The sequence below is a fragment of the Oryctolagus cuniculus genome, chromosome 4 (assembly GCF_964237555.1).
Source record: "Oryctolagus cuniculus chromosome 4, mOryCun1.1, whole genome shotgun sequence".
NCBI lineage: Eukaryota > Metazoa > Chordata > Mammalia > Lagomorpha > Leporidae > Oryctolagus > Oryctolagus cuniculus.
The window spans coordinates 11215722-11230794 of NC_091435.1; the positions used below are offsets into that span (position 1 = coordinate 11215722).

Sequence of the window (15073 nt, forward strand, 5' to 3'; positions counted from 1 at the left end):
CATCACCCTGCCTCCATTCTGCGCCCTCTCTCATTTCCCCCTGTCCTGCTCTTCCAACCTGGTTTCATCCTACCCTATCTCAGGTCATGAAGACATTTTACTTGCTGCACTGAATGGTCTACTCCTTGCCTTGACCATAGCCCATAATAATAAGAACAACCTCTCTCTTTCTGGACACAATTCCCACCTCCACAAGTATTCTTATCCCCATACCTCCTCCATCACACAGTCATATTTACGGGACACATGACCCGTGCTATACACTGAGCTGAGAGAGGTGCAACACCTCCATGACACAGCTCCTCTTCTTCCCCTGTTACCTCTCCTTTATGACCTCACACGGGTCCTCGGATTTGTGTTCTCCAGGGAGGCGGCTCCCCTATACTCATATAATGCAGGTCTTGTCCTCTCTTCCACCCCCCAGCTCTGTGCTCCAACAGCATGCCTGGCAGGACTACCTGCATGTCCTGTTTCCACCTTAACCTTAACATGTGCAGAACCTACTCCTGCCTCTAACTAATAATTGATTTTTCTTTCTCTGTTCCTTGTTTCTTTACCTTCCAGGTGGAACCCCCTTCTCACTCCCAGACCCCCTTCCTTTCCTGTTGGCTGGTACGGGCCCGGAGAGGCCATTCTGCTGTTTCTCCTCTGCAGCCTCCCTCATGTGTGCTCCTCTTCTACACCCACTGCTTCCACCCTGCTCGGGACTATGAACCCACCTGGGCCCAGGTCTTCCCTGGTGCTCATCACCTGCACCCTGAACAACAGTGATGCTGCCCACTGGTCCTCACTCTCATCTCCCTGCATCATCGTCTCCAGCTGAATCTGCCCAGTGTCTGCCGCAGTCTGGGTGCTCCCAGACAGAAACTGCCCGGACCCTCTAAGAGCCCCCCGGATGGGCATATCCTGCTTGGCTGAACTGATTAATTTCACTCCTTTATCTTTGCAGGGTATTTCAGAGCTCCCCGGTTTGTTTTCCAGTGATCAATGGCCTGGCCAAGGGAATGAACGTGATTTTCCATGCACACGCTTGGGTTTTCTGCTTTAAAGCCCCTCCTCACTGCTTCTGCCTGAAATGCTAGCCCTCTGCATTTTCCAGTACGACCCTTACCACTGGGCAGGGCTGCCCTGATCAGCTCAGGAAGGGTCGACTCCCCCTTCTGAACGCTGGTCCTTCCCAGCGCATTTCAGACTCCCGGACCCCTTGTGATAAAGCCATCCCAGAAGCACAGAGCAGAGCTGACTTCTGAACGGCAGCACCAACAAGCACCTGCTGGCTGCAGGGCACCGACTGCCCTTACCTGGCCTAGCACAGGAGAAGGGGAGGAGCCGGTGGCTGTGGCTGGAGTAAAGGCCGATCTCTGCCTTAACTGGCCGGCGCTGGGGACAGTGAGCGAAGGCTGGGCTGCCCACGCATCCCAGTTATCCGTTTCTGGTTTTTCATTCGTGCTGCTGGGCCACCTGGAAGGAAAAGTACACCACCATCAATGGTAACGCACTTCCGAAAGCTTTCCACCCAGAGTTCAGTGCTCAGTGAGCCCGTGTAAACACAAATCCAGGATTTCCTGTTTATTTATTTAAAAGCAGAGAGACAGACACAGAAAGTCAGAGACGTAGCCCCTGGTTTACTCTCCAAACGTTCACGACAGCTGGAACTGGGCCAGTCCAAAGCCAGAAGCTCGGAACTCAATCAGGATCTCCCCCATGGGTGACAGGGACGCATCACCTGCCACCTCCCAGGGTGTGCATGAGCAGGAAGCTGGAGGGGAAGAGAGCTTGGGCTTGAATGGAAGTTTTCTCATGGGATGTGGGCAACCCAAGCAGAGTCTGACACGCTGAGCTGAGTGCCTGCCCCATTTCTGCAGCTCTCTACAGTTAAAGAACAAGGAAGAGAGGAAAGAGCCCTGGGCTTAGGATTCAGTCTGAGCTTCGACATTAGCAAAGGCCATTTAGCAAACTAAAGCAGTCTCTCTGACTCCTGGCTTCCTCATGGGTAAAACAGGAACGATACTCTGCCCCTTTTTTGTTTCGCTGTGCGGGACCCTCCTTACATGATCATTACCGTCAGCAGTGACAACTGAGGAATGAAGAAGTTAGGAAAACAGCACCACAGCCAAGGCTTCCCAGCACCTCTTCTTTCTCCGTCCACCCTAGGGCAGACACCTGGATGTCTGGTCATTGGCAGGGGCATCCTTACAGCAACCAGTTGTCTTGGATCTTAGGGAGATAGTTCTAATTTTGTGATTTTGTGATATTACAATTTTAGACAAACGCATCTGTGCGAGTGCAGATCTAAACGCAATTTTTGTGTTTACATCTTTGTAAGACACGTAAACACAACTGGAAAAAAAATCAAAACAACTGCTCTGTTAGAGCACACACTCTGATTTTTGGTTTGGAAAATAAAATGTCCATAATTATAGCAGGAGAACTGCACACTACACATTTATTGAGGAAGAATGTCCTACTAATTTAATCCACAGCAAAAACAAATCCTGGAAAACATGGTATTACTCTTCTATTTCAGGCTAAGCTTCAGGTTAGAAAGTTATAACTTCTCAATCGAGATCAAAAGAGGAAGGGACAGTTTTGACTTGGAAGTCCTGCTAATGGGAGGCGACTGTTTTTTAAAAGCAAACTTTATATAGCGAGGATCTTTATGGCTTTCAACCTCTGATATGAAACTCTAAGTATGAAAAACTGGCTATCCTCAAATCCTCTCCTCCACTTCCTCCTGCCCCTGCTAGTCATTCTCCTTTCTTCCCTCTATTTGTCCCACCTGACCCTTCTCCTGCAATACATTTTGATTCCTTAACTTCAACTGGTTTCTTCTGAAAGATGATTAGATTTGAAGAGAAATCCTCCCCCACCCCCAAGCACTTCTCACTCAAATCACTCTTATTTGCATACTGGTTTCAACTAGTTTCAGGCAACTACACATCTAGGTCATGGCCCTGTAACTAGAGGTCTGGACAGCAGGCTCCTCTGTCATTTCAAACCTCTACTTCTTTGCTGTTTTGCTAAATAACAGCGGTCAAGGACACGCACCTCGTCACTCCACTGTACACTTGCACAAGACTAATGAAAATCGAAAGCCTGAGAGGAAACAGCTATCTTATTCAAAACCACATGACTGAATGCAATTTCTGTTTCTGCCCAGCAAGAGAGTCCTATTTAAATTCATGCAGGAAATGACTTGGAATATTTGCTGACAGACATGGATGTCAAAACAGATGACAGTGTTCCCTCGGTATCCGTGGGAGATTGGTTCCAGGACCCCTGTGGACGCCGAAATCTGCAGGCGCTCAAGTAGTATTTATACAGAACCTACACACATTCTTCCGTATGCTTCAAATCAGCTCTAGATTATTTATAATGCCTAAGGAAATGTAAATGCTATGGTAATATTGCTATACTGTGTTGTTTAGGGAGTAATGATGAGATAAAAGTCGGTATGTGTTCAGTGCTAACAAAATGCTTTTTCCTGACCATTTTGGCTCAGCAGTTGGTTGAATCCACAGATGAGGAGGGCCAACTGTGGTAGGAAACTGTATGTCTCCATTTCATCCAGAAAAATGAAAGAGATACACAGATTACAGAATGAAACAAGATAACAGAGTATATTTTGTGCCAGGGTTAAACCATAGTTGGGCAATGATTCCATTAGATCCAGTTCAGAGAATGTAATACACAATCTTCCTGGGAGACAATGAGAGAGAGGGTAATAGGAACAAGCCAGCTTCCTTAACACGGAGAGACAACCACACCATAAAGACACAGAGAGAGGAAAAATGATTCCTGAATTGATATTTAAAAAGCATCAGAAACAGGATGTCACACATACGTGGAGCTGAAGTCGGCCCAGTTGTTGGGGGTGGTGGAGGGCTCGGAAGAGCTCACCACTGAAGGGGCAGGCGTCTCACGCAGAGCCAGTTTTGGGGCAGGGGCAGATGTGGCATCAGTCACTGGTTTGGCTGGAGTGGGAACCTCGTTTTCTGGTATTTTCTCTGCATAGTTTGCAGGGAACCATCCTGTTTTTCCTTTTAATTCTCCTCCAAGCCATCCCGGTTCTCCAGTTTGGCTTTCATCCACCTGTGGGAAAGACAAGTCACAACATCTAAGTGGAACTAAATCCACCCCGGAACACAGCAAACAGCACCCACCATAACAAAGCCCCAAGCCTCCTCCCTGTTTTGACTGACACACAGCACAGAAATGTTTCCATCCTCATCTAAATGTCTGGAAAAATGCTCTGTAAACATTAATCGTGGGAAAACAGCAAGCACAACAATTCAAGTTCTAATTCTTGGTACTTTTTTTTGACAATCAAGACAAAGTGCCAGAAGTACCTGGACAGACAGTCTAAGTTTTCAGAGTTATTTTGAATTGGACAGTGGATCTGATAGCATTCATCACTCAGGAAGTCATATAATTATTAAAAATAATTTGACTAATAAAAGAAAGATGAATTTGTCTTGGGTTTATTATTTGAAGTTGCAACAAAAGGGCGCAATCAATATAAATTTAGTACTCTAAAACCATCTAGTAACTAAGTAGTATTTATTCAGCAGAGAGACAAGGAAGATACAAACAAGCCTTAGGTGGTTTCCACAGGAAGCAAAGCTGACTGATAGGTGTAGCCATTTAAGTGCTCCACAGATACATGATGTGAATGTCAACGAAGGGGTTAATTACAGCAGTAATCAATTTTACTAAGATCTTACAGTTTCCTGTTGTACAAATTTAACTGCTATTCACAAAAGTACATATGAGAATATAATTCTCCAGTTTAAAATGGCACAGAGGGGACTGGCGCTGTGGTGCAGAAGGTTAAGCCATGGCCTGCAGGGCCAACATCGATATGGGCACCAGTTCAAGTCCTGGCTGGTCCATTTCCCATCCAACTCCCTGCTGGTGGCCTGGGAAAGCAGCAGAGGATGGCCCAAGTCCTTGGGCTCTGGCACCCACATGGGAGACCTGTAAGAAGCTCCTGGCTTCAGCCTGGCCCAACCGTGGTCATTGTGGACATTTGGGGAGTGAACCAGTAGATGGAAGATGTCTCTCTTTCTATCTCTCCTTCTCTAACACTGCCTTTCAAATAATATAAATCTTAAAAAAAAAAAAAAAAACAACTAAACAAACAAAAACACATATACACATAAAGGCTACTTCTATTTACTACACTAAGTGTTTGCATTTTATTTTAATTTGGACAACAGGATCATTCAAAATGTCCACAATGCTTCTACTTATCTTTTCAAATTACTCGCACTATTTTATAAGCAACAGGAGGATGGCTCCGGGGGATAATTAAATTCACTACTGGAAAAATACCTTCATTACTGTAAGTCAAACAAGGACCTCTCAGGGGACTTACCTATTTTTATCTCTTCACACACTGCCTAAGGAGGTAAAAACCTAGAACACTGCCACTGGACATTAATGTTGGCTTTTAGAAATTGCACAAATGGGAGCCAGCACTGTGGCGTAGTGGGTAAAGCTACTGCTTGCAGTGCCAGCATCCCATATGGGTGCCGGTTCGAGTTCCCCGAGCTCATTACTTCCAATCCAGCTCTCTGCTATGGCCTGGGAAAGCAGTGGAAGATGGCCCAAGTCCTTGAGCCCTTGCACTCATGTGAGAGATCCCGAAGAAGCTCCTGGCTCCTGGCTTCAGATTGGCCCAGCTCTGGCCGTTATGGCCATTTGGAGAGTGACCCAGCAGATGGAACTATTAAACAAACTAAACATATATCTGTATACAGTGCAGAGTAATAGTGAATAGTGTATTTGCATGAATAAACGCTAGGGATAGAGAAAGTAGAATAGACTTACTAGTCACTAGTTAATTCTACATGTTATTTACAAAATACTCAGCAGTTTGCTGGCTGTGACACCTTAAGGAATGGGCACTCAGGACAGAAGCCATTTCGCTGTATAATTCTGTCGTTCTGCTCACACTCATGAGGCGGCATTAGCCATTTTCCAGTCAACACCCCTCACTGTTTTTTCCCTGCTTTCCTTTTCCTGGGCAGCCACACTGCTTCTTCAGATGAGGATTTAAGGTAACATTTTTTTCCACTTGAATCTTCTTTATGCTACATGCAAAAGGCGTGATGCCTTTCCTCCCTTGTATTTATTGGTGATATTATGGACCCTTCTAACTGCAGCTGCACCACGCTGGAAACAGCTTCTTTAAGCTTGTTCATTCCCAGGGACCCTCAACCCACCCATTCTAGGACCAAAGCAGAAGTCAGGCAGGAGGTGAGTTAGGAGCTTAAGCCAAACACACAATAACTTAGCCCCAAGAATGTGAAGTGTGATGGTCAAGGAGAAGGTTCGCGAGTAGGATGATCTCAGCTTAAACACTAGTTCTACCAGTCATCTGGTTGGCTTTGGGCAATTTTACGTTATTATTTAAATTTTTTTAATTTAATTTTTATTTGAAAGACAGAAAGACATAGAGAGAGACAGAGACAGAGAGAGGTCTTCCATCTACTGATCTATTAACTAAATGTTCCCAAAAGCCAGGGTTGGGCCAAGCCTAAGCCAGGAGCCAAGAACTCAATCCAGGTCATCCAAGTACTTGAGCCGTTATGGGCTGTCCCCCAGCATGTGCACAAGCAGAAAGATGGACTTGGAAATGGGGCCAGGACTCGAACCCAGGCACCCTAATATGGGATGCTTCAACCACCATGCCAAGCCAAACACTCACTCCAATTTTGGGTAGCTTAATCTCTTAGTACCTTGTTTAAGATGTCTATAATGAGGATAAGATGAATGCCTGTCTTCTCAGGGTTGTTGTATTTAGAAAACTGGCACATAAAAACTCTTCAGTGATTTTTCTTTCAGCCATTTTTCTACCTGTCCCACTCTGCTGTAGTTCTCTTATTTGGGTGTTTGTCCTGTTCTAAAAGTTTGGTCTCTATCCTCACTCTTGGTGACAAATCTCTATTCTGTAAGGGAAGCTCCATGCTCTAGGGACCTGCCTGGAACCAAGGTTTCTCTTCTTGCCAGAATAATCCCTTAGAGGTTCAACTCAATTCCTGATCAACGCCAACATGGAACTCCTAAGTTCTGTCCAATTTGCACATCATCAATGTCAGTTGCTTTACTTAATTGTGTCTTATGATTGACTGTTCCCCTTAAGAAACAGGATCTGTCTGGTTAACAAGACTTTTGATGGACATCTGGAATAGGATCTTAAGCCCAGAGGAAATGTCCCACCCCTTGGGCAGGTCTAGCTCCCACCCAGTTAAGGAGTCACGCCTGGCCTGTCTCCAGATGTGACACAAAGCACTGTGTACACTCAGAAGCAGGGGAGGGGCCACCTCACCCTCTTATCTCTGCAAACAGTGAATGAGTCTTACTTCTAACCCAGGAAATTCACTGGTCTCAACAACAGCCCAAAGAGTAGTCTCAATTAGTTTAATTTATTCTTAATTTTAATTAATAATTTATTAATTTTAATTATTATTTAAGGTTCAGAACATATAATAAAATTTCACTCTTAGCATCTAGATTAAATTAACTACTTAGAAAAAAGCAGAAAGGTCAATACGCAAACATAAGAGATATTTTTCCTATATTTGGGAAACTTTACCCAAATTGCCTATCCAATTTTAGGAACGTTTAAGATGGTGACAGACCAAGAAGTTAGGCACACAAACTGGTATTTGTATCACCTGGCTATAATATGAACTTTTAGATAAAGGAGGATCTTATTACTGATCAGTTTATTATTTATTTCACATAGTTTCATTTACTCAGGCCACTTCAACACCCCAGAGTGTCTGGGGAGAATTCTAGTGGAACTCACCAAAACGAAGAACGCACCTAGATATCACATTTCTGGACTGTGTCACGAGGCTAGTCTACAAAATACTAACAAATACACACAGCACGTTGTAGGTCTCCAGGGGAACATTCAAATGTTCACAGCCATCTGTTCCAGGTTCAAGTCTATTTGCTATAGCCTGATAGTATTATGTCCCCTTTCTCAATGTTTGCCATCTGCCTCAGGTAGTACTGATATTTCTAAAAGCTCTGAGCTTGACACAAAGGAGGCAAACAGAAATTCCCTCTTCCCTCAACGAGCTTGACAAAGAATGGGACAAACGGGTTGCAAGGTGTGCTCAGAGCAGCTGGGAGTGGCTACCGAGGACGTGTGGAGTGCGCCAGGCAGCAGCTGTTGCGCGGACTTCCTGCGTGACGCGGAAGGTTTCCCTCCACACTCCTAGATGAGGATGATAACTCTCCTAAAGCTCTAACCCAGAGCTGGCAAATTTTTCCTGTTGCAGCTGTTCATATCTGCCGCAGCAAAAAAGCAACTGCAGACACTATGTGAATGAATGAGGCTGGCTCCGTTCCAATAAAACTTTATTATACACAGGCAGTGAGCCAGAATGGACTAACCCCTGTAATCATCTGTGTATACTGGTCCCTTGGAACAGTGGTGGTATTATACAGTACAGAAGCAGAGCCCAAATGGTAAATTCATGGAAATCTAAGGAAGGTAAGGAAAATGCACTGAACACATCAAAAAGATTCTCTATCAAGAGAAGAAATAGAAAAAAAAAAAGAGTTAAAAATTGCTATAAAACTAGTAATTAAAAGATAAACAATTCCCAGAATAAATTAACCGGCTGATGGCTGAGAACTGTGAAAGAAGTTTCTTATTCTTTGGATGTTTTGAAGAGGAAATTTTCCAGAAATGATTTAGAATTCCTTCTGACAGGAAAAGGGGATTAGGTTAGATTGCTGGCTTTCCAAAACTGACTCCCTAACAGAGTCATCCGGAGAGACTTCCGGATACTGTGTACCGCCTGAATTCCCAGAATCCCTGGGGGCATGTTTGTTATTATTTTTTGAAGTCCCCTAAGCAATTCTGTTGTCCTCAATCTCACACCAATCCTAGGACTAGCATTTGCATTATTCGTCTGTGGTCTTAAGATAAACCTTAGGGCCGGTGCTGTGTGACATGGTGGATAAAGCTGCAGCCAGCAGTGCCAGCACCCTATATGGGCACCAGTTTGAGTCCCGGCTGCTCTACTTCTGATCCAGTCATGGTCTGGGAAACCAGTAGAAGATGGCTTCAATTCTTGGGCCCTCGCATCTGGGAGGGAGACCTGGAAGAAGCCCCTGGCTCTAGGCTTGGGATCAGATCAGCTCTGGCCTTTGCTGCCATTTGGGGAGTGAACCCCCAGATGGAAGACCTCTCTCTTTCTCTCTCTGCCTCTTCTTCTCTGTAACTTGAAATAAATATATTTTTTAAAGAATTGCAAAAAGTAATTAAAAAAAAAAGATAAACCTCAACAAAACAGTGGTAGACAGGGGTCTTCTCATTTCTTATGTTCTTCCAGTATGCTATGAATGTCAAATTGTCCCTCCAAATATAGGGACATGCAGGTCAGGGGGGAGGAAGGCCTTACATTTCAAAAGCATCGAATCTTTAGTCATCAAGGTCAACATCAGCAAGGAAGCTTCCACTAAGAGGTTTTCCCTGAGCATCAGTTCACACTGACTCCTGCCCTCTTTAAATTGGCTTTGTTCATACACTTCTCCTGATTTTTCAAGGATATATTATCAACATTTAAAGTAGGACAATACTCAAAATGTCATATTAAGTTTTTGTTAATCATGGAAAAAAGTACTTTTGGAGAACACAGGGCTGCTAATCAAGTTTTCCTAAAGGCACATATTTTTAAAGTTCCCCAGGACTCTCTACCATTAGATTTGTTAGACATGTTAGTCTAACAGGTACAGTTAGCTTTTTTTCAACGGAGTTTTAAAAACCTGCCAGTCAACCAAGAGAGATGGACAGCAATGCTCTACCACATATTTCACATATTCATGTTTGTGAACTGCAAAACTTCATGGAATGAAACAAAAAGTTGCTATTTGCATCTTTTGGCACTGGCTGCCACCCTTGTGATGACCATACAGTTCAATGGCATCTGGAGTGTCACATTGAATTTGATGCAGGCACTGCTATCCCCTCAGCAAGACAATAGATTATGCTTTCGTAGAACATTCCGCATTCCATTACGTATGTGTGATGTTTGAGACAAAGCAAGCAGTCTGGGTTGATATTCTCCATTATACATGCCTTTGAAGTTGGGTTTTTAGTGTTTTCATTAAAAGTTACAAATATGAAACCTTTATAAATATGAAAATAATGTAAAAGTACATAAAATTAAGCATGAAAAGCCCCCTCTTTACTGCCCAGTGGTCACCTCTGCTATACACACACCACACCCCACTGGTGTAAATATTTGAAAATGTTAACTATGCATATATAAACATTCATATATGTACATAGTCTTCTTTTTAACCCAAACACGATTATTCTGTACATATTATTTCTCTGTTTTAAATGGAGCTCTTATTTGTATATGTAGACCTATATACTTTTTAAAAACATCTTCATTATATTGTTTAGTTGTATCATACTTTATTTAAACCAGCCCTTACTGATGGACATTGGGTTGTTTTCCTTTTTTTTGTCTGTACCAACAATGCTGCAGTGGGCACCCATATTTATATGTGTGCCCCAAAAAAGCCTAGAGGTGGCAGAAAAACAGAAATTTCTGGGTCAAGGGGAATGAGAATTTTAAATTTCAATAGGTATTGCCAAATTGCCTTCCAAATGGCTCCAGCAATTTATGCAACCATGCCAACAACATATATTATGCCCACTTTCCTATCCTCTTGACAAAGCTCTCTACTCTAAAATTTTTAAATCTGCTCATTTGATAAAAACAACAAATCTACTTTGTTTTCTTAACTTGCATTACCCTCATCACCAGTAAAAAATTATTCCATGTATTTTTTGATCAATTACTTTTCTTAATCTGCGACTGACTCTTCTTCCCCTCTGCTGACATGAATTAAATTGTTTTGAGTCTTTCTGTAACACAAATAGTAAGCACCGGCCTCATTTATTTCAACAAAATAGAATTTTTCATTTTCGTATACTGTCAAGTCTATCTAGTTCTGCCTTTACTGATTTCTGGTTTCTATGCTTTAGAAAGGCCTCTCCTAGCCAGAAAATTATTCTAATAATCCATTTATTTTTGAGAATGTTTCATTTAAGAGAAACCTGGGCCATGGATGCAGAACATTCATGTCTATCTTTCTTTCCCTACTACACAAACTCAAAACATACTTTTACTGCCACGACAATACCCAAAGATTTGTGTACTTACACGAAATTAAAGCGACTGAAAAGAACAAAACATCAAAAAGATGAAGACTTCCTGACAGTTAGGTGGCACTTACCCATTCCCCTTTAACCTCCACCAGGAAAGCAAAGGTTTGAAAGCAAGGCAAAATAGATGTTTAATGAAATGCTTTATTCTTACAGCATATGTAAACTCTACTCATCTAATCAAGCTGAGGGTTAATGAGCCCATTTGAGGAAAATAATTCAATATCATTGCACCAGGATTAGGATTACAGGGCCAGGCCCAAACTGGTTCCCAGAGAGAGAGTAATCCTTTCTCATTAAAATACAGATCACCTGTAACATTTCCATATCCTTGGGAATGGGAACATGCTGTCTCAATTCTTCTGTAAATCTTTTTAAAATTCTGAACCATTCCCATCTTTAAAACAAAACACTAAGAGTAACGCAAAGTCTGATTTCTAAGACTCTTATTTTTATAAGTGAATAACTACATCAAGGAACTACCATTTTGTTTTAGAAAATAGTTGAGGTCAACCACACTGCTTTATTTTCTTTCTTAAATTGGCTCCTACAGTTTTAGTCACAATACGACTAAAGGAAATGAACTATAGCAAAGCAAAATTCTGAACATTTTAAACTGTTAACTTACAGAGTAGGAAAGCAGATTAATAGTATTTAACTCATTACTTTTTACCTAATTTCACACAATTAGACAGAAAAAAAAAAGGATGCTTTGACCCAAGGATACAAATGTTATTGACAATTATGAGAATGATGACAGCATACTTTGCAATTAAAACTGTTTTTTTAAAGGCTACTTATAGTATATTACATGAGTAGTCATCTAAGCTCTGAAGTTATCAGAAACAGATTTAAAAATATGGCACGACTAGGATAATAAAATTGTCTTTAACAACTCTATATTAAAGTGATGACAGGATATGTGTTTAAAACGCCATATTTTAACCTAATAAAAAAGGAAGACGACTGGTTTATACTTCAAAGACCCAGATGCTGGATCATTGGGTTTTACACTCATTGGCAATTTCACAATTGTCAAACAAAGTGCAAGTGGAGAGATGCTCATCATAACAGAAATGACACTCTCACAGGAGTCTTTCTTACCATGACTATGTCTCCCGGCTGGATAGTGATCTCATCATGACTTCTGGATTCAAAGGGGTACAGTGCTCGGTAGTATACCACTTTCACATTCTCCTGAGCAGAAATGGTAAGAGGGCCTTTTTCTGTTTTATGGACAAGGAGAAGAAGGAAACGACACATTACAGGGAACACCAGTGTGTGGCAACAAGCCGAACAACTGACATCTTTATTACCTGGCTTAACATCTGAACTGTTCCCATATGACACAGTTTAAATGTGATTTGCCCCCAGAACTCTTGCAGGATTTTAAACCCCAAAGTCACAGGTTAACAGCACTAAGAGGATAGAAACTTAATCCAATTATGGTGCTTAGGAGGTATGCCTACTCAGGTCACTGGGTGTGTGCCACTGGAAGCTAATTTGCAGGAAGGTTGTTAGCAAAGCCTGAGGTTGGGCCCAGCCTCTCCCTGTGCGTGCCTGCTCACCATGTGACTCTGCTGCATGTCCTCCACCACTGCCGTCCCCCTCATCAGAGCCCAAACCAATGGGGACACCTGCATTGGACTTGAACCTCTTGTGAGCTAAGTTAGCTGCCACGGGCGTCTCACTGTAGTAATGAAAAGCCAGGATACCATCCTTTCAAAGCCTCTCCGAAGCACATACTGCATGCCAAAAGGATGCTGACTCTCAGGGTGAACTGCTCAGAGAGATCACCAGCAGACTCTCCCAACAAAGGCCATTGCCGTGCTGCGAGCGGCAAGGCGGCACACAGGCAGGCCCCTGCCAGCTGCCTCCTGGCCGGGGCTCCAGCAGCACACATCTGTAAAGCATCAGCCCCCTCCGCCCCACGCCTGGTGTTGAGCTCAACACAGCAGTTAGAATAGGACCCCAGGTCTCCACTACATGATGAGCAGAGAAATACAACTTTCTATATTAAAAGACATGGAAATGCTGATGTTTTAGACATTTAACATGGTTCTTTAAAAACATAAGTATTGATTTAGCTTAGTGTAGTTATTAGTGATAATTTACATTTCCTGGGGGGGTGGGGGAATGAGCTTAATGACAGATTCTAGATAAAATAATTTACATCTTAAATAAAGATCTTTAAAAACGTATGTGAGCAGAGGACATCTTAGATTGTGGTTAACAATAATATCAGTCTTCTGAACTTTAAGTATTTCAACACCTATATCTTATCTGAAAAGCAGCAGGGGGTACAGGTAGAGAAGTAAATATTGTCTCCACGTGGTCTTAAACTGCCTGAGGTACAAGAATAAATCCTCACTTTGTACTAGGTGGAAGCATATGCATCGTAAACTAATTGCCTAGGATCAAGTAATGGTGAAATTCTCTTTAGATCAAAAAATAATTTGTTCCTCCTATGGCCAGCTGCTACTGCGGGATCTGATGACCTGCCAGTCTCTCCCCTGCAATGCACGCACCTCACAGCAGGGAGGGAGCCTGATCAAACTCCAGGAGCCCTCACTCGCATCCCTGTCCGTTGTGCACCCAGGAAGTGAGCAAACTGCCACAGAACTTCCAAGTGTGTTACCCTCTCTTCCTCCGCCGTGACACAGTACCGAAGAAGCACACTGAGGGCCAAACACAATCGATACGATTTGCAACCTCACCCCCCACCCCGCCCCAAATAGCAATCACTTTCTTCAACTGAGTATTATTTGCAAAGCTGTACAATATTATACAACCACACAAGAATTTTAGAAATACATTCTAGCTTGCTTCTAGCACTATCTAAGGGATGGCTTTTTCTAGCTGTTTCACTTAGATCTGTACTTCATTTATCTTAGAGGCAAACTGCACTCATAGGGCAAAACGGTCACTTTTGGAAAGGTAAAAAAACACTGAGTTTACGCAGTGCATACTGGACAGCGAATGCCACGTTGGGGCAGGCAAACGAGGAAGGCGGCGCTTCCCCCTACAGAAACAGCTCTGAAATTCCTGGGCAAATGACCAGCCAGGGAAGCGCCAGGCCCTTTTATGCAGCTCAGGTGACGGCCTCCACTTGGAACACAGGTCTACAGATAGGGTCTGGTATTGGAACTTGACACCACTTTGGTTAACTCTGTTCAGTGCGGTGGAGGCCACGGCTGGCCTGGTGATGGAAGGAAAAATCCTGGGGAGTAAAGAGCCGCATTGCTCAAAAACAAGCCACGGACATGGATGTCCTCATTCTATTAGCAGCCAAGAGAGCTGTCTTAGACGTGGACTTTTCTCGAGGGGCTCTGGGAAAGAAAATGACTTATTTGCTTGCACCGTTTTTTGGCTTCCAATACCTGCGGTGGGCCAGGGTGTTTGGACAGCTGGCTTAGCTGGTTCTTGGTGTTGATGGAAAAAGCGACTCAGCTTGTCTTGCGTTTCCTGTTTGCCTTTTTCCTCGCCCTCCTTCTTCTTGACACTCTCTTCCCTCTTTAGCTTGTCCTCATCCTGGAGTTTTCTTGGCCGCTGATGCTCATCCTCTTGCTGCACGTGCTCCAGCCACTGCTTGTCCCGCTCCTGAGCTCGTCTGCCAACAAAATGCTGGATTACAGCGAGGAAGCAGCAGCAGTGACAGGCCTGGTGTCTCTTGTCACTGCTGAACTCCCTCCAGTCAGGGGATGCTCGTCCCGCGGACCAGCTGACCCACTGAAGCAAAGCCCTTCAGGGAGCCAATGCTGAGATGAAATCATGATTTGGAAAAAACACAGGAAGAAAATTTCTGCTGTATTTTACAAGGTAGTTACAAAAATACTTTGCTACATTGAAATGTATTAAACTGCGAAA

General features: G+C 43.2%; 1 protein-coding gene across 14 annotated transcripts in view; it reads right to left on the bottom strand.

Moving 5' to 3' along the window:
- ITSN1 (intersectin 1) overlaps window positions 1-15073 on the bottom strand; it is a 222353-nt gene that overhangs the window by 74922 nt on the left and 132358 nt on the right. For 8 of the 14 annotated variants that reach the window (XR_007914559.2, XR_011387719.1, XM_051833602.2 and 5 more), the window contains 5 exons: window positions 14587-14816; window positions 12311-12432; window positions 11278-11292; window positions 3845-4092; window positions 1302-1461 (listed from right to left, as the gene is read on the bottom strand). Coding sequence is in view for 11 of the 14 variants with exons in the window: in XM_051833602.2 (XP_051689562.1) it covers window positions 1302-1461; window positions 3845-4092; window positions 11278-11292; window positions 12311-12432; window positions 14587-14816 (775 nt within the window). In the remaining 3 variants the exon portion in view is untranslated. The remainder of the gene's footprint in view (window positions 1-1301; window positions 1462-3844; window positions 4093-11277; window positions 11293-12310; window positions 12433-14586; window positions 14817-15073) is intronic. The other 6 variants (XR_011387720.1, XM_051833603.2, XM_051833605.2 and 3 more) reach the window with 1 other exon arrangement.